General features: G+C 45.2%; 1 protein-coding gene across 1 annotated transcript in view; it reads right to left on the bottom strand.

The window, feature by feature from the left end:
* Positions 1-10,128: 10,128 nt before the first annotated feature.
* LOC132566557 (uncharacterized) overlaps positions 10,129-26,786 on the bottom strand; it is a 39,448-nt gene continuing 22,790 nt past the window's right edge. The window contains exons 2-5 of the mRNA XM_060231718.1: positions 19,393-19,764; positions 12,556-12,849; positions 12,179-12,342; positions 10,129-11,582 (exon numbers count right to left, since the gene is read on the bottom strand). Coding sequence (XP_060087701.1) covers positions 11,538-11,582; positions 12,179-12,342; positions 12,556-12,849; positions 19,393-19,764 — 875 coding nt within the window. The 3' untranslated portion in view covers positions 10,129-11,537. The remainder of the gene's footprint in view (positions 11,583-12,178; positions 12,343-12,555; positions 12,850-19,392; positions 19,765-26,786) is intronic.

The following is a 26,786-nucleotide window of genomic DNA, read 5'->3' as shown; positions in this document are numbered from 1 at the left end:
TGTCTTTGCAGTCTTGAATCCTCTTCAATGAATGGTAGATGGAGATAAGAGTAGAACACAACAGTTCATCTTCTCTCTATTTAAGAGACCTCTTTAGGGGATCCAAAAAGCTGTTAACAGATTTAAACAGTTCAAGAAGTTTATTTGAATAAGATCCATCTACTTTTTGTTAGCTAAGGCCTGTGAACAAATATATGCTGCAGCAAATGCTGATAGTTAAACTCCCTTGTTTCCTTTCATGAAGAGCAGCCATGGATAGCTGAAATGGATAAGGGCTCCTTAACCTATTCCCTCACCAGCTGTGTTTTATTAAAGAAACACACACACAGTGCTTTGTCTTACCATGGGGTTTCAGAAAAGAAAAATACTTCTGCATTCCTTAAGAAGGCCATATGGATCTGGAACATAATGAGGGGAGAATTACACATGTGCATGCACATATTCTGATATCTCCTAGGACTGTTCTTTCCTGTTTTTAAAAATTGCCTGTAATGCCATTCCACTCCATAGCTTCACCGAGGTTGAATCACCTAGGACAGCATTGCTGTGACCTGCGTGCACTCTTATGAAGATGGTATGTGAGAGTTCAGCAGCAGCCCCTTCCTCCAGGTTTTTTTTTAATGTGCCCCAGACAGAACTCTGGTAGTCCTGCTGATTAAAATCTGGAAAGAAATAGCAGCCCTGGATGTGCAACTTGGTATAGAATCCTTCTGTTTAAATTTGAAATACCTAATGTGGGCTTTTACAGTGACAAGGTACTAGTCTGATGTCAGCATCTGGAACAAGTGGGAGCTGATAAGACTCACAGATTCAGTAGGCAGTTTTCTCATCTGACTTAAAATTAGTTATTACTTTAACCTTAAAATTGCAGCTGTTAAAACTGCATCTTTGCCTTGCCAAGTCTTAAATGAATAGTACCAGCTCATTACAATGGATTCAGAGTCCTCACCACAATCTTAATATGGCTGTGCCATGTGGTTATCTGGATTTCATGTGTGTTGGCATATCAGCGCATTGCATAGTATCTTGCACTTCTAAGAACTGTTTTAAGAAGCAAGCCTATGTAGAAACCTTGAAGGAACTGGCTGTAGCAGGCAGCATATCTAATTTCAGGGAAAACCTCTGAAAGAAAAAGGATTAAAAATGGGGGAAAGGAGGGAAATTAGCCTGCAGGATTATATCAACAGATGCCCCTTTCTAGTTCAAAGAGTGCTGGCAAATGGCAGCTGGTCCTAGAGCGGCTTAGTCTAAGCAGGTCATAACACACAGGCTTGTTTTTATGTCTGAAAAACTGGGTGACAAATCCTGTATTCACAAGCAAATCTGACTTTGGTGCATGGTTCACTCAACACTGGTATTTGCTGGAATTTAAGCTTTGATAAGCGGAAAGGATATGTGTGTGGAATAAAGTTTGAGTTAGCCAAATTTCCTCTGTATCTGTCTGAGTGATTTCATTGCACCACGATTAAGAATAGCAGGAATTGTCTGGTTTACCAGTCAAGGTACTGCATTACAGTGTCCCTCTAAGGATATTGTATGGTGGCAGTTTAATGCAAGACAGAATATCTTACTCTTTGGCTTGGCATTTTAACGTGGCATTCTAGTTATCCAGAAAAGAGCAGCAGCGCAAGGGTGCTATGCATCTTTATAATTATTGACACCAAAATTTTATTATTGAGTACTATGTACTCAAGTAACCTGCTGATTGGAAGAGAGAAACTTCTGCTTGAGGCCCTGAGAGTGAAAGTCTATAACACTGAAATCACTGATGTTAAAAAGAGACAAACACAACTTCTAAAGGAATTTGACTACAAGCCATACCCCTTAATACACAAGGAGCAAGAAAATGTTTTAACAACTCTCCAAAAAGGATGCTTGAGTTGCACATCTACATTTTGCTTGCACATCTAAATTTGTCTGATGTCAGCATTTGGAACAAGTGGGAGCTGATAAAACTCACAGATTCAGTAGGCAGTTTTCTCATTTGTTTAAAATTTTTATTAAGGCTATGTTGAAGGGAAATGGAACTTTCCATGTGGCTGTGACCTTTTAATCGTCTCTAAAAATAACTGAAATCTCAATATGAGTATTGGCTTGAAATAAAACCCTGTGGCTGCTTTTATTGAGTGATATATTCTTCTTATGTAACACTGTGAGGTTAAGTTAGTTTGGCTCCAATTTGCTCAGTGGAGCTGGTTTTCTAGTGTCTGGTTTAGAGGAGAACTATAGTAGAATTTGGGATGGTTCAGCTGCTCTACTCACATGCTTAATAGAGAAAAGTTTGCCGCTAAGGAAAGCATTATTCAATCGTAAAACGTGTGAGCAGCCTTTTAATCTGTCTAGTAAATCTTAAACTCTGCTGGATCAGACCAAGGGTGTATCTGATTCATTAACCTGTTTCTCATAAGTGTAAAATATTCCTCTAGAAAACCTACAGCAGAGCATTTCTCCAGCATTACCATGTGGATGCCATTTTGAACTAATACTCATTGATAGATTTATCTTCCATGAATTTGTCTAGCTTTCTTTTAGAGGTGTCCGAGTTAATGGTTGTTACTACATCTTGTAGCAGTGAATTCTGTAAGTTAATTACACACTGGGTGAACAGCACGTTCTTTTGTCTGTCCCAGATCTACTCCATTGCATGCCTCAAATTCTAGTATCGTGAGAGCACAGGAATAAAAAACACTCATCACTTTTCCACACCATGCATAATTTTACAAGCAATATATTCCCTCTCCCCTCACTGTTGTCCTTTCTATGAATATTAAAGTATATTCTGCAGTGTTTTAAGCAACTGCCAGTTTGGCTGCCTATAAATTCAACAGCCCTGACTATATGCAAACCAGTCAAACAGCTGCTTGGGGCAGCAAAGAAACAGCACCCAAAAGGAACGGGCCAAGATCTCTCGCAATGTGTTGAGGGGAGCCCTGGGCACAGAGTTCAGATGGATCTTAGGCCAGCTCTGCCTGTAAATTTATTGCTAAGAATTACTCTGAGCTTGGGGCCACTTCCCATATGGGCCAGTGAACATATTTACTGCCATGTGTCCACACGACAGCTACAGCCAATGTCATGTGTCTGTAGAGCAGAGGTGGGGAACCTCCATCCCGAGGGCTGTATACAGCCCTTGAGGTCACTTGGTGTGGCCCTCGGGGATTGCTGGGCCAAACCAAGCCATGTGGCAGCCTCTCTGGGGCCTGCACTGTGCAGCAGCCTTCCCAGGGCCCGGCAGGGATCACAGGGCCCCAATGTACTGTGCAGCCCTGGGGCTTGGCTGGCCGGCCAGAGTTGATGCAGGGCCTGGAAAAGTTACTGTCACAGCTCAGTTTGCACTTGATTATCCCAGATGGCGTGGCCTAATATGCTAATGAGTGTGTGACCTAACATGCTAATATTAGAGGATAATAATAATAAACTTTTATTTATACCCCGCCCTCCCCGCCTAGGCAGGCTCAGGGTGGCTAATAAGACATGGTAAAACCATGATACAAATAAAACAGACTACAATAATTAATAATTTAAACAGTAAAACCAATAAAACAGTATAACATTATAGTACAATCAATGTGCAAGCAAAATATGTGCAAGATGGCTCGATGTTATTGATATTATCTCTGTTTATCTCTGAATTACTCTGTTTTAATGTTTTAACTGCTTAAATTATTTAATTGTTTTACATTTGAAATTGTTTATTTTTAAGTTTGATTAATTGTTGGAAGCCGCCCTGAGCCATCCGTGGGAAGGGCGGGATATAAATCCCAAATAAATAAATAAATAAATAAATCAGGAGTTCCATCTTAAAAAGCTAATTGGAAGAGGGTGGTTTTGCAGGCCCTATGGAACTGGTTAAGATCCCGTAGGGCCCGCACCTCCTCCGGCAGTTGATTCCACCATTGGGGGGCCTTTAGAGAGAACGCCTGTTCTCTGCTAGTTTTTAATTTGGTTTCTTTTGGCCCAGGGATTTCTAAAGGATTTTTTTGCGCTTGATCGCAGTGCTCTCTGGGGAACATATGGAGAGAGGCGGTCCCTAAGATAGACAGGTCCTTGACCATATAGGGCTTTAAAGGTAATAACCAGCACCTTGTAACAAACCCGGTAAACAATTGGCAGACAGTGCAACTCCCGCAGCCCAGACTGCACATGTTCCCACCGAGGCAGTCCCAATAGCAGCCTGGCTGCTGCATTTTGCACTAGCTGCAGTTTCCGGGTTCGGTACAGGGACAGCCCCATGTAGAGGGCATTACAGTAGTCTAACCTCAAGGTGACCATAGCATGGATCACTGTTGCCAGGTCACCGCGCTCCAGGAAGGGGGCTAACTGCCTCGCCCGTCTAAGATGAAAAAAGGCAGACTTGGCAGTAGCTGCTATCTGGGCCTCCATTGTCAAGAAAGGCTCCAGTAGAACTCCCAAGCTCTTAACTCTGCGCACTGCTACCAGTTGCGCCCCGTCAAAAGCTTGGGAGGGAGACCCCATTCCCTAAACCGCCGCGACCCAGGCAAAGGACCTCTGTCTTCGCTGGATTCAATTTCAGCCCACTCAGCTTAATCCAGTCTGCCACGGCTTGCAATGCCTGGTTCAGATTTTCCAGGGCATTGTCAGTCCGGTCACCCATCAGTAGATAGAGCTGGGTGTCATCAGCGTACTGATGACAACCCAGCCCATATCTCCGGGCAATCTGGGCAAGGGGGCGCATAAAGATGTTAAATAACATCGGAGAGAGAACTGCTCCCGGCGGTACCCCACAATTAAGTGAGTGTCTCTGGGATAGCTCTCCTCCAATTGCCACCCTTTGTCCCCGACCCTCAAGGAAAGAGGAAAGCCACTGTAAAGCTAACCCCTGAATCCCTGCACGGCGAGGCGGCGGGCCAGCAGCCGGTGATCGACCATATCGAACGCAGCCGATAGGTCTAACAGCAGCAAAACCGCCTCGCTGCCTCGATCCAGATGTTTCCGGAGGTCATCCATGAGAGTGACCAAGACTGTCTCTGTCCCGTGTCCTGGGCGGAAGCTGGACTGGAATGGATCTAAGGTGGCAGCTTCCTCCGGAAAACTCTGCAGCTGCAACGCAACAGCCCTCTCAATGACTTTGCCCCAAAAGGGCAAATTTGAGACCGGCCGGTAGTGTGCCAATTCGGTCGGGTCTGATGTAACCTTTTTTAAGAGAGGGCGGACCACTGCCTCCTTTAGAGGGGATGGAAAATGGCCCTCTGAAAGGGATCTATTTATGATGTCCCGTATAGGGCATCTTAGCTCCTCCAGGCAGGCTTTAATTAGCCAGGAGGGGCATGGGTCAAGATCACAAGTTGTTGAATGTGCAGCAGAGAGGACTCTGTCAACTTCCTCCAAGCTGAGCGGGTTGAAATGATCCAGGGTCAAACTGGAAGGCAGGCACGGAGCCTCGAGTTTACATACTGAATCCAATATGGCAGGGCAGTCGCGGCGAAGCGATTGGACTTTGTCTGCAAAATATTTCGCAAAAGCCTCACAGCCTATCTCTAATTCCTTAACATTTGGTTTGCCCTGTGGCAATGTAGTGAGTGTTTGAATTATCCTAAATAATTGTGCCGGGCGCGAATTTGCAGACGCATTCTTAGCCGCAAAGTACGTTTTCTTTGTGGCCTTGACTGCCTTCTCATAGGATCTCATAAATTCCCTATAAGATGCTCCAATCGCTTTGTCTCAAGTATGCCGCCATTGCCTCTCTAGCTGTCTGAGGCCTTGTTTCAGCTGGCATAGTTCCGGGGTATATCACAGCGCCAGCCTAGTCCGGGGTCACAGAGGGCGTCGAGGTGCGATCTCTTCGATAGCCCTAGAGAGTCGGCTATGCCAGACCTTGACCAGGGCCTCCAAGGAATCGCCAGAGGGCCAGGGATCCCGAAGAGCCATTTGGAACCGTTCCGGGTCCATTTGGCTCCACGGGCCAGCCATAATAGGCTTGCCGCCTAAGCAGGTTTGGGGTGGAGCGTTCATACGAGCCTTAAGAGCACGGTGGTCCAACCATGGCACAGCTTCTATAGTTATATCGTCCACCACAACCCCGGCTGCAAAGATCAAGTCTAACATGTGCCCGGCCTGGTGGATGTCACAAATTGAGAGAGTCCTAGTGTCGCCATGGATGACACTAGGTCCGTCGCCTGACTAGAGGCCAGGTCATCCGCATGGACGTTGAACTCACCCAGAATCACCAGCCTTGGGTGCTCCAACGCCCAGCCTGCCACCACCTCGAGCAGGGACGGTAAGGCATTGGCCAGTGTGCTAGGCGAACGGTACACCAGCCAAATCGCCAACCCCTCTCCAGCCTCCCACGCCAGTCTGGCACATTCAATACCCTCGATCCTTGGAGCCGGGAGCGCCCTAAAGGAGTAAGCGTCTTGTATGAACAGCGCCACTCCTCCCCCCCGCCCGCTGGTCCACGATTGGTGGAAGACCGAATAGCCCGGGGGAGCTGTTTGTGAGAGGGCTACAGTATCACCCTCTTGTACCCAGGTTTGGGTCACGCAAGCCAGGTCCATGTCCTGTTCGAGTAAAAACTCTCGAAGGACAGAGGTCTTGTTATTAATGGACTTGGCGTTGCATAACACCAATGACGGAGGCGGGTCTAACGACCCTGCTACCTGCCACCCTCGGGATGGGACACAGACTGGAAGGAGGCCGAGCACTAACAAGTCTCCGCCCCCTTCCCTTATATTGCTGTCTGTTCCCACCGCTATACCTCCCCCTCCCCAGGAGCACTGGAATCCCTAGACCAGTCATCTCCCGCTGGTGGTGGTAGATGTTAACGTAGCTGCCACCACTAGTATCTAAAACACTGTCCTTACTTAGCCCCCCAATTCATTCTGCCCCATCAGTCCCCGTTTTCAATCAACCCAATTAAGCCCATCCCATAATTCCCTTATATCAATTGGTAAAATATATATAATTTAATCTAATGGTAAAAATTGGATATAATCCCCCCCCCCAATAAATACTCTCAATTAATTTACCACAGAACAAATCAATCCAATTAATACAAAACAACTGATCCAACGAGTTAATTGACTAAAATTTAAACTAAATTTAGCAGAGCCTAAAGAATGGATATAGGCGGTTACAAGGAAAGTGCTAATGTGCTAGTCCATGCAAGGTCTTCTAGTTTGAGCATAATACGGATAAATAAAGTGCTGGTTGGGTGAAAGATATAAAGTGCGTACAGTGCAGAGCCCGGTTGCTTCAAAAACGCGGTGGTTATAATATGTGGCACAGCGGTCCTGCATCCGAGTATAGGATGATACATATCAGGGTCCAGGGATCTCTAATAATACCTCCAGTGCAACCTGGCAGTCCCGAGGGGGGTGAACGCTCTCGTGACTTCCAGTCACACGGGTTGGTCAGTCTGAGACCCTTACTCTGCCCAGATGTTCGATATTCAGTGGCCCCTGGTAGTTCCCACCAGCTCCCCTCTGCTGGCTTATGGTACCACCAAGCACCTCAAGGTCTTCGGCCACTCCGCTCCTCAGTTGCCGCTTATGTTTGTGTTCCGCTCACTGGCCCCTCCACTCGCTGCTTGGCTCCGCACAAGCTGCAATATAGCCTAGGGCGGTGCCTCAGCCATCCCAACTCAGCACTCGCAGGTCTTACTCGCCGGTCGCTCTGCTTGCCGCCTAGCTCCGCCTGCCTCCGCCCAGTTGCAGCTCAATCGAGGCCGCCGCCTCCGCTGCTTCCGCATCCTCCAGCAGGCCCGTCTCACCCGTCTCGCTCCACGGGTCCGACAGCAAGTCCGTCTGCCTGTCGCGAAACCCCCTGGCGCCACGCTTTCCTTCTCAGGTAGAATTGCGTTACCAGTTACACTTGAAAATTGAACTGGTAAACGGTTGGAAGTCGGATTGTTTAGTTATTTAGGGAGCTCTAGTGTTGAGCTCTACCTTGCCGCCGCCGCCGCCATCTTGCTCTTGTCCCTTCCCGGTCAAAAAGGATATAACAAAAAGGATTGTGGACAGAAACTTTTTGCTCAGCATTGGATCATGTTTGTTGATCTTTGGAACAAGGATTTTCCTATGGAATCTTGTGCAGAATTAAATATTAAAGCCGATATCCAGCCAGGTAATCAGTACGTCAGTACAATGTAAGCAATATCCAGTTGCAAACACAACAGCAGCGTGCTTCAGAGGTGCCAAGGGCCATCAGATTCACGGATGCTGCTAGCCATTGGGAGGACGAGTTACCATGGATGTCTCCAGCCTCACTCCAAGTGAGGGTCAGCATGTACCTGTACTTTGCCAGTCCTACACTTACGTTGCAGTCTCAGAGGATTTCCGAGCAACTTTTTCCTGAGTTGCTTTCCTTCTAGTTTGAAAACTTCTGAAAACTAGAGAATGCATAAGGGGCTTCCCTTCCGTGGAAACTCACCTGCACCACCTGTAGTCTAATATGCTACTGAGTTCCCGCTGGGTTTTTTCTACAAAAAAGCCCTGGACCTATGCATTTGCCTAGGGCGGCAGGCCGGATTTGTGTGTGTGTGTGGGCCAGATTAGGCTCTCCCCACATGACTTCAAATAGAAAAACAATTATTTGCATTAATTTTGCTGCCCTGAATCATTCTTCCTCGGCGAAGCACTGTTTTTTAAGTTGATAATTTTTTATGGCCCACGAATGATGTTATAAATATCCATATGGCCCTTGGCAGAAAAAAGGTTCCCCACCCCTGCTGTAGAGAATGCATATATTAAATGTTTATTACATCTATGAAGAAATATAGGCTCTTCAAAGCTAATACTTGAGGTAGATATAAGCAGCCTTGTGTTTACCAAGGGAACCACTAAGCCATATGGGTATATCCAAAGTCAAATTTCATGGGAACTGGCAGTAGCCAACACAGCATAATGATCTTGTTGAGAGAAATGATTTTCTGGTGGTATACTTTACAAATGAAACACCCTTCTGGCTCAGTGACCTCAAGCTTCTTCCCTAAGCAAGTGATTTCCAGTGCTGGCTGGCTTCGCTTACCTTCATATTATATATATTATGTCCCTGTTTTATGGTTTCACCACAGACACACTCCCATGAGGAAGTAGCTAAACTGCAGCAGTTGATTTATTTTTATCTGGATTTTGTGCCCCACCCATTTTTCACTTCAAAGGTAACCACACATTGATTTCTTGGCTTTATTAATGAACATAATTGTGCTGAGTCTGGAATTAATTAAAAATCTAGAAAAATCATCAAAGGCTTGGGCTGCCTTCAAAAAGGATATAGATGAAGCTGGCTGTGCCTGTTATGCCACTGAAACAGTTTTCCTTGCTTGTGCAGGGAAACCTCAAACACCTTTTTGGCCCAGCCCCTAGGGGGAAGTTGCAACATCAAAATGCGCTCAGTTCCAAACTAAAGAGATAACTCCTTTGAAGGGGAACAGAAACACTGAGGCAGGGATTCCGCCTCCCTTGCTGCTGTCCCTCCCCCCTCCCAGGCTTCATCCCCAAATCCTCAGTAATTTCCCAACTCAGAGTTGGCAACCCTACTAGTCAATCTTGTCTAGTAATATGGTTGCAAGTGCAACTCACCACTTAGTGGAATTACTCAGGAGTAAATAATACCTTTGTTTTAGAAAACCACTTGGAATACTTGGGGGGAAGGGGAGTTTTTCAAAATTCTCATTGTGTATTAAAATTTCTACAGAGGTCCCAAACTGCACCATAACACTTGTCCCCTCACTAAAAAGGAAGCCACCCAACCCTGTCAATGTTGTGGAATGGTTACTGTTGAACTAGAGACAGAGGTTTGAATTCCTGGTGTGCTATGGAAGCTTGCTGGGTGATCTAGGGCCATTCTCAGCCTGACCTACTCACAGGGTTATTGTTGTCATGATGGTAAAAATAGACAAAGGAAGAATTATGGAAGTTGTGGAGAAAAACAATATAAAATAACTAAAGATGCAGGTTTCTGTCTTTCTTGTTTCCAGGGCACTTATCAACTTTTCTCCATATTATCTGTGCTGCTTCCTATTTCATGAAAGGTATTAGGGGACAACAGCAGCCCAGTGAAAAGGATACGAATTTTGAATTTATTGGGATCTGAACTGATGGAAATTATAGCAATCACGTAATCTCAGCAAATGTACAAGCAAATAATTTCCAAACAAGGGAAAAAAGGTATCTGAAAACAACAAATGCATTTTTATTTGTACATTTAGAATAAAACAGTCCCAACAAGAAGATACCATATTGGCTCTTCAGAAAGCTAAGGATGAAAAAAAGAGAAATGTGAGCAGACAATGGGCAAGGCTGGTTCATGAAGAAAACTGGAAAGGATTAAGAGATTTTTTTTATATATATAAAGTACCTTCTTGTAGGCATACAACAGAAACTGTGTTGGATCTACCTTTCCCCATTTTCCACACAATCACAGAAAGCCTTAGGAAGGGTACATGCAACAGTAGTTAAGATTATATGGCAAATTAGGAGTTGGCAAAACTATAGCAATTTTATTTTATTTATTTGTTTGTTCGATTTATATCCCGATTTATATATCGATTTATTTATTTTTTATTTTATAGCAATATAGAGCATGAAGCAGAATCAAAAGAACTGCAAACAGCATTCTGCTGGCAAAAGGGATCCTTCCTGTGTCCTCCATCGTTTGCAATTTTTAAAAAATGCTCCTGAGAATCAGAGGACCATCGAGAACAGTGTGGACTGCACTGCTCAAGAGGAAAACCCACAGAAATCATGGATCCCTCCCTGCACAAGCAGAAAGGCTTTCTGCTCACAAAGGGCAACTTTGGGATCCAATCTGTGCAATAATATGTGCTTCATTTTACAGACAAGGCACAAAGCAGTTCTAAGGTTTCTAACTGATAAGTAACAAGCAAGAGAGAAGGTATGTGGAGAACAAAAGCTTTAAGAGGACAACTGTCACAACCATAACAAAACCCTTTTCAGGCTCCAGGACTATATAAACATGATACTAGCTAGCAAACATCAAACACACTCAAAACACAACTACCTTCACTCCTGAAAAACAATGTAACAAGCAATAAAAGGTTTGCTTCAACAGAAGCAGGGCTACTCTTTGGCTAGCAAGGAGTGCAAGGAATCAACGACTCCTTGTATTCCCTTTGTAATCACTACGTCCTACTACTAAAGTAAAGGAGTAAACAAAAGTGCAAAAACAATTTCTTAGAACTTGGAGCCAGCTAGGTCTCCATATCATGGCATGGTTTGCATTTCCATTCCTAAACATGGCTTGTGCTAGGCTTACTTGTAATTTCTTGCACAAGAGTCCTTCAGTGCAGTTCTCAGAAATCCAGGAAAAACTCCCTTGGCATTGTTAACAGGAGTTAGTGCACCTGCTCTCTTGCGAAGCTCAGAATAGAGAGGTTCCAGAAGAAAAGACTGGGTCAGGTTGCCTCCAGTTCTCAAAATAAGCACTAAGAAAAGGTGTCATTGGATTCACAACTTCATAGTCATGTGCAAATCAATACAGCAGCTCCCTATATCTTTCAGGGAATTCTCTGACCAGTCAGAATCTTTGCAGTCAGTCTGGATGTTAAATGGTCTTCCCTAATAGCTGTACAGGGAAAGAGGCGTATCTTCCATCATGTCATCCTGTAATCAAAAAGAGTTGGTAAAGGGCATCAAGTAAAGGAAGCAGTGCATACATGTCCATTCATTTTGATACTGCCCCATGCCATTCAAAGACAAACATCCAGAAGTAACCTAAAGCCCTGGACATGTTGAAGAACTATCATCACTGAAAGAGACGGATGGGCTTTAGATAAGTCCATCTTTCCTGACAAGATGATTCATAGCTGAGAACCCTTGGGAACAGAATTCCCAAACTGCTACCCACCACTGTTGGAGAAGAAATACATTATACCACCTTACAATCTTTCTTAAATGGTCTGAAAGACATTCTGAGAAGCACTGAATTCCCTTCTTGACCTTATCTCCAAGGGCATAATTGAAGCCACTATTCACACTAATGCTTATGCTTGAACATTCCCCAAGTCAGGACTGGTGGCAATACGGATATTACCTCCTTTTCACACATGCATTCTGATCATGATCTTGAAACAACGGTTTAAAATGCTCTCCCCAAGCCCAGCAAAGGATTCTCAAGGTGATGGTAAGAAAGCCCAGAAGACAGGAATAAGTGAAGTCATGGTTGGAGTTCAAGCAGTGGGCTAATGGTGGGCACTCACCATAGGCAAGTCTTGGAGGCGCCGAAAGTGTAGCTGATTGTTGCGCTGACGGTACCTTAAGAAACCCATCAGAGCCAGAATCCCTACTGTCGCAGTGAAAATAAAGATGACAGCAATCATCAAGGGGTCCCCTATTGGGCCGTCTGTTGGTATACTGGGCAGATCTGAAGAGATGAAATGAAGGAACTCATGAAACCAAGATGATAAATCCAAAGTCAAAATAGTAAATCCACACACACCCCATCACTTCTAAGCTCAAACTTGCTCTGGCACAACAATTTATGCATTCATGTTTCCCCGATTCCCCAAGAACATACATCTAACCTTCTCCCACTGTTGTCCTTGGTATGGGGATAAGAGCAAGCCCTGGTACATACTTTCATCATGATCTTCCAGATGTAATCCAGATGTCTTCTCCTGCACACGATCAGTTAGCCTCTTTGTTTCCACCAGTGTGGTTATGTGAGGCCTGAATGTGGAGGAGGCCACCTCAGAGGTTGCTGCAACTAGTGTAAGCACGCTTCCATCAATGACAGTGAAACTTGGAGATGATGCAGTGCTATCCTCTGTAATAGCTTCTTGGTCTGTGGCTGGCATGGTTTCAAGTATTCTTTTTGTAGTTGCCAAGGTGCTGAATGTGGAAGATTTTGGCTGAAGGGTAGCTGTTGTCCCTACAGAGAGAGATCCAAAAGTGAATTAAAAGAAAGCATCCTAGCTTATTCCAGGAGCAAAGTCTGGTATAGTCAATTTATCTCTTTGGTAAATATAGTTCTATCATATATGCAAAGCAGGCTCCAAAATCAAAATACCAAAAATGGCAAAGCAATTTTTCAAAATCTAGACTCCTGGGATAAACAGCCTGCTGTGGACTCAAGAAGGCTATAATTGGGAGAGAAGTTCTGGCTGAGACTAGAAATCATCTCTTCTTTTTTATCTGAGAACTCCAGTTAGGAGATTAGCCCACTCCATATAGCCTAGCAGGCTCACAGACAAGCACCACTGCATGATGCCTAGAGGCATCTCTTGGAACACGCCACCATCAGTTCTCAGTTGCCTGCTCACTGCTGTCCATATCAATGCCTCCATCAATATGTACTTTCTGTTGTCCATCATGGGTAAAATGTGCTGTTTTACATAACAAGTTTCTAACGCCCTAATTATAGAGCCGCTTTCCCTGTCATTGCCACCAGTGAGCTCCATCAGAGAAATTGTCCTTTATCCACAAGTGTTCAAAATTAATACTTGTGAAGATTAGCAGCTATGGACACCGAGGATGTCAGTATAAGGGAAAAGCACAAACAAATTTTGGCTGGTTCATGAAGCAATATTTGCAAACTGAAGAACCACCACAAACTTTCACAACTATTGATGCAGTTCAAGAAGAGCAGAAAGCAGGGGTTTAAACTCTTGCTTTCTGTTCTTAGTGAAAAAGAGCTGAACAGTGGGGAGCTCCCTGCCACTCAGCTGTTTGGTTTAAATGACTGGGAGCTTTCTGCTTCCCATTAAAAGCCATGGGACCAGAAAGCAGGGGCTTAAATTATAAATGGCTCATGGACCTGCAAATTAGTGTATGTTTGTGGTTCAACCATGAACCGAACTGCAATGATGTGGTTTGTTCCTATCCCTAGTCAGTATGCAATATTTCTTGCTGGTCATCAACCATGCAGCACACCAAGCTAGCTGTTGTCATCTTTTGATACTAGGTGATCATGATGATCCTTTGATACTAGGTGACTTCTATTTCTGTTTATGGGGTGCAGAATCTAATGCAATGGTACAGTTGCTGCCTTATTTAACATGACTGTTCATTCAATCTTTTCCTTTCCGAAGAGGCTCTCCAACGTGTCTGAGACGCAGTTTGGTGTAATGGTTAAGTGCGTGGACTATCATCTGGGAGAACCTGGTTTGATCCCCAACTTCCTCAACACGCAGCTGCTGGAGTGACCTTGGGTCAGTCATAACTCAGAGCTATTCTGCTTAAGAGCAGTTATGGGAGAGCTCTCTTAGCCCCACCCTCACAAGGTGGCTGTTATGGGGAGGGGAAGGGAAAGGAGATTGTAAACCACTTTGAGTAGTGAAGGGCGGGGTATAAATTCAATCTCTTCTCCTCCCCCCCCACTTTGGCTTAGTGTTTATGCCCAGTAAGAAAGGACTAAGCTTTTTATGCTGAAGGGGGCTTCATTGTATGTTAAAGCCTCTCAAGAATTCTTGGGAGACAGCTCAAAAGTAGTTCTTATATGGCATGTGGGTAGGTGGGTTGTGGAAATTTTTTTTTTACTTATCAAAGATCCAGTCACATATGTAATAGTGTGTGTTTTGAGCTCCAGTTAATGGTAACAGAAAGAGGTTCCATATGCAGCTATTGGGGGGGGGCAGCCCCACTACTACACTCACCTGCTCCAGAGGGGATTCCAGCAAGAAACAGCCTTGTGAAGGCACCAATAAGGCAAGCAATCCAACAAGAGGTTGTGGGGAAAGTAGCAAGGGCGAGGCTACACCTAGAAATGTAGCAGCTGCCTCAGAGCCTGGCAGGTCCAATATATGCCTCAGGAGGTGAGGCTCAAGCAGCCAGCTGCACCTGAGAACAGGTCAGTAGCATCTGGAGCCTGTGTAGGCAGGCAGAGCAGCCTCCTGAAACTTTAGAAGGAAGGGCAGGAGAAGGGAAGGCCCAGCCAGGGATGCCAGTGGCCTAGATTCCCTTCAATCATCATGGGCCTGGGCCTGGCCCTGAAGAAAGAGCAGTGAAGGCATCCAGGGTCAGCTTATCCCACACCAGAAAAACCTTTATTAGGTCAGCCCAGGAAGGCTACGGTGGAAGGGTGAAGGCTATCTTATGTCATTCAGGGAGAGGCTGCTGGACAGAGAAGATTTGGCTTTTATATCCCACTTTTCTCTACCCTAAGGAGTCTTAAAGTGGCTTCCGATCACATACCCTCCTTCCCTCAGCAAGCGTCTTATGAGGCAGATGGGTCTGAGAGAGTTCTGACAGAAACTGAGTGGCGCAAGATCACCCAGCAGTCTAGGGAATCAAACCTGGTTCTCTATATTAGAGTCTGCCACTCTTAACCATTACACCACACTGGTTGCCAACCCCTCTCTGAATTTTGAAACCCTTCCTGAGGCACCCAGCTAACAGAAAAGAGAATCTGGAGGGTGTGGTGGCTCTGGACCCTACCTTGAACAAGAAAAAGCTGTACAACAGCTCTCACTCTTTGAGATAACTATCAGTACTAGGATGGACAAAGTTTGAGTCCAGTGGCACTTTTAAGACCAACGAAGTTTTATTCAAGGTATGAGCTTTCCTGTGCACGCATACTTCCTCAAATACAGATACAGGATGAATGTACTTTTCTTCTTAGGAAGCTACCATGTATCTTCAATTATCTTCTTTTCTGGTCAGCTTTGTCTTAAGTATTACAAAAATGTCTTTTCAAAGAAGTTCTTCAAAAATTATAATTGTAATTAAGAAAAATAAGCTTGTCAAAGTTCCATTGCATATTACTTGAGATAAGTTTTGCAATAAGTCAGCTGTAAACTGCTTAAGATAAAGAGCCAGTGTTCATAAGGAGCAGGACAGACACATAAGACTTCAGTATTATTTAGCTTTAAAATGCTGCAGTTTTACTTGTAATAAGGCTTAATGGAATAAAGCAATAAAAATTATATGGAATAAATCAACTACTAAAGTGACTGATTTTCCATGCTCTTTTTGCTGTATGGTATGTTCCTGCACTGCCTGCCTTCTTACCTCCATAACAGTATTTTCAAAAGGTCTTAAAGTTTCACCATGGTATAGCAAAACACAGCATAATATAACTGCTAAAGGACACAGTTATTCATTTGTTACTGTAAAAACTATTGCTGGAAAAGAATTTAATTTTAATTTAATTTTCCAGTTTATACCCTGCCCTATCCCACAAGCGGGATGTGGGAATGATGTGGCCAGTTATTATCTGGTCTTTCATCTCCCCTTTCTGGGCAAGACAGCTGATAGTAGCATCTCCAGGTCTTCCTAAATAACACACCTGCTCTAAACCTCTTCCATCAGTTGAGTTTCAAGCTGAGCTATGCAACAGATAGCTCTGGTGGCTTAAGTGGATGATTTCCATTTGAATGCAGACAAAGTTTGTGCTTTCTTACTGCTGTTATTGGATCTATAAGCAGTATTTGATATAGCAAACCATGTCATCCTGTGGAGTTGCCTGGAGGCAGAAGTCAGTATCAAGCAATGTGGCCTAGAAAGCTTTAAATAATTCCTTATAGCTAGGACTCAAGAGAATTGTGGTTAGTGATCAGTTGTTGGTGTGGGACTTGCTCTGTGGCATTCCACAAGGCTTAGTTTTCCCTTTCTTACTGTTCAGTCTTTATGTAAAGCCCTTGGGAGAAATCATCCATAATCTGGAGCAGGCTCCTGATGACTCCCATCTCCACATTTCTTTGTCTATGCTACCTAATGCTGCTGTAGCTCTCTTGCCTGATGAGGTCATAAAGGCTCCCCCACTTCTATCATTTCACAAAATGTGGGGAATAAAACTGTTCAAGAGGGCATTTTTATAGAGGGAACAGGGTTGTTGATTTTATTTGGGAAAATTTAGGCAGTTTTCTTATTCCTTCCCTTCACTGTCCATTGCTTATGGGATGTATAATACTGACTTTATTCATTGTTCTCTAATTATTAATTCCAGATTTTCTGGACATGTTTGGACTATTTTATAACATTATAATATTTCATTGTGTGCTGTATATATTATGTTGGTCTCTTAGATTTTCTGCAGTCTGCCTTGAGCCTCAGTGAGAAAGGCTTAATGATAAATTTATTTATTTATTCCGTAACTTATATCCCGCCCTTCCCACAAGTGGCTCAGGGCGGCTTACAACAAATAATAAAACAATAAAATCGGAACAAATTAATACATTTAAATTCAAACATTTAAAACCTAAAAACCTTAAAATTTTACATTTTACATTAAAACTGTGCAGTATAATCACAAAAATCTAAGATCTAGAAAGCTACATTTGTCTAGTCAGGCGTAGGCTAACCGGAAGAGGGTCGTCTTACAGGCCCTGCGGAACTGAGTAAGATCCCGCAGGGCCCTCACCTCTTCCGGTAGCTGGTTCCACCACATAGGGGCCGTTGTGGAAAAGGCCCTGTCTCTAGTTGTTTTGAGGCGCACTTCCTTGGGCCCGGGGATGGTGAGAAGATTTTGAGTCCCAGACCTCAGTACTCTCTGGGGAATGTGTGGGGAGAGACGGTCCCTCAGGTAGGCAGGTCCCAGGCCATATAGGGCTTTAAAGGTAATGACCAGCACCTTGTACCGGACTCGGTATATTATTGGAAGCCAGTGCAGAGCCCGAAGACCCGGCCGAATGTGCCCCCATCTTGGGAGGCCCAATAACAGCCGGGCCGCGGCATTCTGCACCAGCTGCAATTTCCGGGTCCGGCACAGGGGCAGCCCCATGTAGAGGGCATTGCAGTAATCCAACCTTGAGGTGACCGTAGCATGGATCACTGTTGCTAGGTCGTCGGGGTCCAGGAAGGGGGCCAACTGCCTTGCCCGTCTAAGATGAAAAAACGCGGACTTGGCAGTGGTCGCTATCTGGGCCTCCATATTTAGGGACGGCTCCAGTAGCACCCCCAAGCTTTTGACCCTGTCCGCCGGCCTCAGCGGGACACCGCCAAAAGCTGGCAGGGGGATTTCCCCCCCCCGGCCCCCGACGGCCCAAACAAAGGACCTCTGTCTTCGCAGGATTCAATGTCAGTCCACTCAGTCTGAGCCACTCGGCCACGGCCTGTAATGCCCGATCTAAGTTATCTGGAGCGCAGACCGGTCGGCCATCCATAAGCAGATAGAGCTGGGTGTCATCAGCATACTGGTGGCACCACAGCCCATACCTTCGGGCAATCTGGGCAAGAGGTCGCATATAGATGTTAAATAACATCGGGGAGAGAACCGCTCCCTGGGGCACCCCACAGTCGAGTGAGCGCCTCCGGGATAGTTCCCCCCCAATCGCGACCCTTTGTCCCCGACCTTCAAGGAAAGAGGAAAGCCACTGCAAGGCCAACCCCTGAATCCCTGTGTCGGCGAGGCGGCAAGTCAGCAACCGATGGTCGACCGTATCGAACGCCGCCGATAGGTCCAACAGCATCAGCACTGCCGAGCCACCCCGATCCAGATGCCGTTGAAGGTCATCTACTAGGGCGACCAACACCGTCTCCGTCCCATGACCTGGGCGGAAGCCGGACTGAAGTGGGTCAAGGATGGAAGCGTCCTCCAGGAAAGTCTGTAGCTGCCTCGCCACTGCCCTCTCAATGAGTTTGCCCAAAAAGGGCAGGTTTGAGACCGGCCTATAGTGTGCTAATTGGGCCAGGTCTAGAGATGGTTTTTTTAGGAGGGGACGGACCACAGCCTCTTTGAGTGGCGCTGGAAAAAGCCCTTCTGTTAGTGATCTGTTTATGATACCCCGTATAGGATATCTGAGATCCCCCTGGCAAGATTTAATAAGCCAGGAAGGGCATGGGTCCAGTTTACAAGTTGTTGGGCGGGCAGATGAGAGGATCCTGTCGACTTCCTCCAGGCTGAGGAGGCTAAAACCGTCCAGGATATAATCCGAAGACATGCTCGGGGCCTCGGTTGCGTTAACTGCCTCAAAGTTGACGGGGAGGTCGAGGCGGAGTGATGCAATCTTGTCCGCAAAATAGTTCGCAAAAGCCTCACAGCCTATCTCCAATTCACTAGAATTTGGTCTGCCCTGGGGCAGAGTAGTCAGATCTCGAATTATCTCAAACAATTGTGCCGGGCGCGAAGTTGCGGACACAATCTTAGCCGCAAAGTATGTCTTCTTTGCGGATTTGATTGCCATCTCATAGGTCTTCAAACTCTCTCTATAAGATGTTCGGGTCACTTCGTAAATAAAGATGATGTAAACAAATAATGTTGTTACTGTAATTATTGTTCAAAATTTAAAAGGGGGGCAGATTTTAAAGACTGCCCAAGACAGTGATGCCTAGTAATGGGTCTAAGAAGTTGGGTTCTAGTTCATTTACTTCCAGCCAGATCATTTTTTGTAATTTTAGCAAATGTGGAGTCAGGTACTCTGTCTACAGAGCTTTCCCAGATGTTCCTCATACAAAGTAGTTGTAGGCATTCTTTCCAAGTTGCTTTAGAGTTAAACTATAAGCCATGGAAAATGACTGAGTGGTTACCCTGCCTTACCTTGTATCTCCTTTGTCTGAAAGGGATCTGTAGGCATGAAGTTAGTGCTGGAATTCCAAGATGTGGTTGTCATAGGATCTGTATAACTGGAATGGTTTCCTTCTGCTGAATTTGCAGTCAGGTTGTCAACATTTTGGCTGGTGACAGTCTGTGGACCTGTTGTAATGCTCAAGAAGCCAGCAGTGGTAGGAGCTGGGAGTTCTGGTGAGCTTGAACTGCTGTCATTTAATTGTGATGTTACTATGCTGCTGCCGTCCATACCAGTGACAGCAGATGCAGTTGTCTGGTGGCTTAAGTTGCCAACCTCACTGAGGGGAACCCTGAAAGATGACACAGTACTGGATGGTACCGATAGCTGAGTCTGTCCATCTCCTAGTGCAGGGAAGAAAAACAGAGGAATGCTAAAATGGCATGCTTGCAATATGTGTCCTTGCAAAGAAGGTAAAGTACCTTCCAGTGAGAGACGAGGGAACAAGACAGAATCAGATCCTACAAGTCAAATTATTTACAGGGGGAAAAACAACAGTGTGAGGGTTGGTCGGCAGTTTTGCTCCTGTAGTAACTTCCTTCTTTTCTAGGGATACTACTATTATCTCATACCTTGTGGTTCAGAGAAGAAATAACTGTAATCAATGTGGTATAGTGGATACACCAGGATCTAGGAAAGCCTGGTTCAAATTCCCATTCCTGCCAGTCACTCTTTCTCTCTCTCAGCCCACCCCCCCACCCCCCACTCCTGAGGGTGTTAGGAATAAGACCTGTTGTGAAGGAAAATACAACAGGCTCTAGAAAAAGGCTCTGGGTGACTGCCCCCTCATCCTTGCTGTCTTCCCACCCACTCACCTAACTGAAGGCATTCACTCCTCGTCTCAACCTTGGTGTCTTCCCAGCCACCCAAGGCAGCTGTCTGTATGGGAATTGATCTGACTTCAGCTTTCTATCTCCTTCCCATCCCTGCAGCCTCTACTTAGGAAAAAGACAGTCTTTCTCCACAGTGGGGGGAGGTGGAACCAAAGGAGCTTACATCATTCTCTCCCTCTTTTGATTTGCACAATAACCCTGTGAGGTAGGTTAGGGTGAAAATGTCTGACTGGTCTGAAATCACCCAGTAAGCTACCACAGCAAGAGCCTCAGTCTGTCAGATCCCACTCTAAAGCCCTAATCCCTATGCCCTCCTCCAAATCCATAACAAAATCTCCACAAATTTTCCACCAACCTGGAACTAGCAGCCCTAGTCAGGACTGATCACAATGAGTTCTCCCTCAGAGTATGAAGGACTTATGGGGTCAAATATACTGGTTCAAACCATCAGTAATTCATTCAGTAGTAGGCACTGCTGCTTTCAGCCACCAATAGTCAGTCATGATAGCATGAGCTGCTACAGGCCTCTGCAGAACAGCTGAAGTTGCACCAGGAAGACTCCATGGTTTGTCCTGTGGCAATACTCCTCCTCTCAAACCTCACAACTTTTTCAGTGGCACCTATGAAAAACAATTCAAACTGCTATATGAACACCTGCTGATTCAAATATCAAGAAGGGTTAGTGTAACTATTTGGGGATATGAATATATATAAAACCCTATGAAGCTGCCTGAGGTAGACTACCTAATTGGCATTTTGGAGAATCTAGAGTGTGGTAGTTCTGAGCATGAAAGTTTGAATGTAAACTCTCACACCATGCCTTTGTACCTCACAAAGCAGGCCGAGCATCGTTCTGCCCCCAGGAAAAAAAAAGAAAGAACAGACATTTCACAAATGTTATTTTCATCCATTGCAATCACATTCCTCAGTCTGTGCACTGAAAGCAAAACCTGTTATTTTATACCACCTTTCTAAAGCAGTTTTATTTTAGCCCTGTGCAAGAGAGAGAGAAACTAACAATTAGGGCCATATAAGACTATAGTAAAGGTAGTCCCCTGTGCAAGCATCAGTCATTTCCAACTCTGGGGTGACATTTTCATGGCAGACTTTTTACGGGGTGGTTTGCTATTGCCTTCCCCAGTCATCTACACTTTCCCCCCAGCAAGCTGGGTACTCATTTGATGGACCTTGGCAGGATGGAAGGCTGAGTCAACCTTGAGCCGGCTACCTGAACCCAGCTTCCTCTGGGATTGAACTCAGGTCATGAGCAGAGCTTAGGACTGCAGTACTACAGCTTTACCACTCTGAGTCACTCTTATGGATTGCTGCCTTGATGTGGCAAGAGGGCTTGCACAGTTCAGTGAGACTGTGGGCTATGCCATGCAGGGCCACCCAAGATGAACAGGCCACAGCTGAGATCCCAGACAAAATGCGAGAAGGAAATCGCAACCCACTTCAGTATCCTTGCCAAGAAAACCTCATGGATAGTAACAAAAGGCTAAAAGATATGGCACTGGAAGATGAGACCCTCAGGTTGGAAGGTACCCAATATGCTACTGGGGCTTAATGCCAATAAAGGTCTAATGGATGAATATGCTACTGGGGAAGAGTGGAGGGCAAGTACAAGTAACCACAGAAAGAGTGAAGCGGCTGGGCCAAAGCCGAAAGGACGCTCAGCTGTGGATTTGCCCGACAGTGAAAGAAAAGTCCAGTGCTGCAAAGAACAGTACTGCATTGGAACGTGGACTGTAAGATCGATGAATCAAGGTAAGCTGGATGTGGTCAAACAAGAGATGGCAAGACTGAACATTGACATCTTGAGAATCAGTGAACTAAAATGGACAGGAATGGGTGAATTTAACTCAGAGGATCTCTACATCTATTACTATTGGCAAGAGTCCCGTAGAAGAAACGGGGTGGCTTTTATAGTTAACAAGAGAGTGAGGAAGGTAGTAATGGGATACAATCTCCAAAATGACAGAACGATCTTGGTCCGTATCCAAGGCAAACCATTCAGTATCACAGTAATCCAAGTCTATGCCCCAACAACTGATGCAAAAGAGGCTGAAGTGGACCAGTTCTATGAAGATCTACAACACCTAGGAAAAGGAAAGGTCCCCTGTGCAAGCACCAGTCGTTTCCCACTCTGGGGTGATGTTGCTTTCACAATGTTTTCACAGCAGACTTTTTTTACGGGTTGGTTTGCCATTGCCTTCCCCAGTCATCTACACTCCCCCCCCCCGCAAGCTGGGTACTCATTTTACGGACCTTGGAAGGATGGAAGGCTGAGTCAACCTCAAGCCAGCTACCTGAAAACCCAGCTTCCACCAAGGATCGAACTCAGGTCGTGAGCAGAGCTTAGGACTGCAGTACTGCATTTTTAACACTCTGTGCCATCTTAACTCAGAGGATCCCTACATCTATTACTGTTGGCAAGAGTCCCGTAGAAGAAACGGGGTGGCCTTATAGTTAACAAGAGAGTGAGGAAGGTAGTAATGGGATACAATCTCAAAAATGACAGAATGATCTTGGTCCGTATCCAAGGCAAACCATTCAGTATCACAGTAATCCAAGTCTATGCCCCAACAACTGATGCAAAAGAGGCTGAAGTGGACCAGTTCTATTAAGGTCTACAACACCTAGGAAAAGGTCCCCTGTGCAAGCACCAGTCGTTTCCCACTCTGGGGTGATGTTGCTTTCACAACGTTTTCATGGCAGACTTTGCTGAGAAGCTGAAAGCCGAGCTGGTTGCCCCCTCCCAGCTCTCCCTCCTTCTTTGGTAGCTACCACCCTCAAGCTCTGTCCTTTATTTCTCTGCCTGTTTTTTCAGCAACAGGTAGGAGATAAGAGCATGTGTGCATACTGCTCCACACACCCCTCCTCCTTGGTCAGTTGTCTGTAGCCCAGTCAGGAGTTTTTGATCTACTGCATGGATAAGCAGTTCAATGCCCCAGCTGAGATTCTTTGACCACTATCTAAAAATCTTTTAAAAGAAAATATCTTCATTTACCAAATTACAATCTCAAGTCACTAGAGCTCAAGGACATTAGAAAACTATCAAAACACTACAGGATGTTACAGAACTTTTTAAAGAACTATGAAGCCAAGTTGCAGTTTTGGCATTCCTTTCCCTGGAATGGACACACTGTAGCCTTGCAGATAGAGGCTGGTCAGGACAGACTTCATACCATTGCTCCGTGCTCCCTGGACCCTGGCTTGTGTGCTTCTTACATGGTGTTCAGATCTTTAAATCTTTCCTGTCCCAGCTGGGAGAGTTTCACTTTGCCCTTTCATGAATTTTGAGTGGATTTCCATCTGTATCTTTTCTCCAATCAAATCAAGGCACACATCCCAAAACCATTATTTCCCAGCTCAGGATATCCAAATAGCCATCTATCTCATGCCTTCCTGGCAAGTACACGTGAAGAAAATGAAACCTGTTATTTGGCCTTCTGTTGCTAACAGCGTTCATACTTTCTGAAGCACACTTGGTATATATTCAGTTGTTGCTGCCCCCTAGTGGCCCATAGATTCAGGTGGGTAGCTGTGTTCATCTGAACAACTGGACTCAAATTTTGACCTAGTTAGTCATTGTTGGGGGTTATAATTGGGCATGTCTGAGTGTGTGTGTGGGGGGGGGAGTTGGTTGTTAGTGTTTTCTGGTTGTTCTAAGATGGTTGAGACCTTATGATGAATATCAGCAATAAATATAGTTATATCCACTCTTGCATGGCTGATTTGGACCGCTTACATTACACTCTGTTCTCATCAAAACATGGGAGGTGGGGCAGGCCCACAGCTACAAGGGCCATATGGAGGCCAATACCACCTTGCCATCTCTCCTCTCTGAATTCCCATGTTTCATTTATTTAAAGATATTTTGAAAATTCAAATCTATAACTACACACTGCATTCCCTCAGCACTTTCAAATTAAATACAATTGTAAATACCACCAAAATCCCCACATTTCTGCCAGACTAAGCTCATAAAGTAAATATATACACATACACACACACTTGCTTTATCCCAGTGCCAGAATTTACAGGATTTTAGACTGAATTTTTAAATCCTCTGATTAAATACCTAATTTTTCCATTTCAGCTTTAAGAGAACTAAGAACCTTCAATGCTTTGCCTTTCTTGACCTTTCTACCCTAACTGAACTAGCACTCTGAAGAACAATTTGTTGATCATAACACCTAAAACTGGAACATAGCCAGCTCATGCAATATGCTGCAGAAGGGAGCAGAGCACAAGCTCTGGGGAAAGCCCATTACTCGCTGCCAAGTGTAAATAATTTATTCCTTAAATCTTCACATGTAGCCATTAAAAAAAAAACTCACAGAAAAGCTATACTTAAGCAGCAAAGACTATTCCATACCAGGGGTCATTTTGTATAAAAAAGGTACAGAAGCTCAGTAGCATATCTCATTTGCATATGCCCCAGGATCTGTGTGCCGCAGGGAGAGAACTAGTGTGAGCGAACGGAGAGCTAATTTGGTGTAGTGGTTAAGTGTGCGGACTCTTATCTGGGAGAACCGGGTTTGATTCCCCACTCCTCCACTTGCACCTGCTAGCATGGCCTTGGGTCAGCCATAGCTCTGGCAGAGGTTGTCCTTGAAAGGGCAGATGCTGTGAGAGCCCTCTCCAGCCCCACCCACCTCACAGGGTGTCTGTTGTGGGGGAGCAAGGTAAAGGAGATTGTGACCCGCTCTGAGACTCTTCGGAGTGGAGGGCGGGATATAAATCCAATATCTTCTTCTTCTTCTTCTTCCTCATCACATGCAGACCCTGGCTGGAGGTTCAGGCGCTGTGCTCCTAGGAGCTCCTGCTGAATTCAAGCCCTGTTCCACACTATTTTCATATTTACACCTACAAGCTCCAGGTTCCAACGGCCCAGTACTTCTCCTGTTCTCTGGAAGTTCTATAGGGCTTTAAGGATCAATAACAACACCTTGAATTGGGCCCAGAAGCAAAGTAGGAGCCACTATAGTTGAAATGAGATTGGAGTGACATGGTCCCTGTAACCCCTCCAGTCAACATTCTGGCCTAGCATTCTGTACCAACTGTAGCTTCCAGATAGCCTTCAAGGGCAGCAGCATGTAGAGTGCACCACAATAATCTAATACAGATGTTACTAGGGCATGCACCACAATGGCAAGATCTTTTCTACCCAGGAAGAATAACAGCTGGCTTATCAGGCAAAATTCCTGGCCACTGCTGCCAGGAGGCATGTGCCTAGGAGCCACCCCCAAGCTATAAACCTGCTCCTTTAAGATGAAAACAACCCCATCCAGGATGGGATAACCTATGTCCTAAGTTAGACCTTCCTCCCATCAGTAGCACCTCTATTTTGTTGGAATTAAGTTTCAGCCTCTTAGCCCTCATTCATTCCAAAACTGCCTCTGGGCACCTGTTCACAGCTTCCATAGCCTCCCTGAGATTTGCTGGAAACACAAGATAGAGCTGAGTGTCATCTGCATATTAGTGGCAATGCAGCTCAAATCTCAGGAAGATCCCTCCCAGTGGCTTTACATTGATGTTGAAAAGCATAGGAGACAAGACAGAACCTGGCAGAGCCCCATAAACCAGAGGCCAATGGATGGAACAACAGCCCCCCAGCACCAAACTGAAAATGACATTTGAGGTGAGTCTAAAACCACTTTCCAGTTTGTTTATTATTTATTTATTACTTTAAATTTCTATCCCACCCTCTCCGCAAGTGGACTCAGGGTGGCTGACAACATTCCATCATGGTCCCACTCCTTGTCTATTTTCCAATGCATGTCATTCACCAGTGTGACCAAGGCCATTTCAGTCCCATTACCAGGCCTGAAACCCGACTGGAATAGACCCAAACAATCCACTTCACTCAGGAATCCCTGAAGTTACCTAACTACCACTCATTCAGTCACCTTGCTCAAGAATGGTACATTTGAGACTGGCTTTGTTGGCCCCGTGGCACAGAGTGTTAAAGCTGCAGTACTGCAGTTCTAAGCTCTGGTCACAACCTGAGTTCAATCCCTGGTGGAAGCTGGATTTTCAGGTAGCTGGCTTGAGGTTGACTCAGCCTTCCATCCTTCCGAGGTCGGTCAAATGAGTACCCAGCTTGCTGGGGGGGAAGTGTAGATGACGGGGAAGGCAATGGCAAACCACCCCGTAAAAAGTCTGCCATGAAAACGTTGTGAAAGCAACGTCACCCCAGAGTCAAAAACGACTGGTGCTTGCACAGGGGACCTTTCCTTTCCTTGGTGGCACCAGAAGAAATGGCAGAGGCAGCAGAAGGAGGAAACTCAGCTTCAAAGCAATGAACATATATTAGTGATCACTTGTATGTGTGTGGAGGGGGAAACTGTTTTCTACTTTCATGTTTTCCTCTCAGGTTTTGGATGTTGGCAGATTATTTGTGCAAACCTGGCTTTGCTTGCTTCTGGCCACCAGCAGCCTTCTAGGTTAGTGGCCAACCACAAACATTTCCTAGAAATCTGCCAGTATGCCCCTGCATGTCAGGCTGCAAGTGTCAAGCATCAGAT

The sequence above is a fragment of the Heteronotia binoei genome, chromosome 2, assembly GCF_032191835.1.
Source record: "Heteronotia binoei isolate CCM8104 ecotype False Entrance Well chromosome 2, APGP_CSIRO_Hbin_v1, whole genome shotgun sequence".
Taxonomy (NCBI): Eukaryota; Metazoa; Chordata; class Lepidosauria; order Squamata; family Gekkonidae; genus Heteronotia; species Heteronotia binoei.
The sequence above is the reverse complement of the archived record's forward strand: the minus strand, read 5'-3'. Positions and strand labels throughout refer to the sequence as shown.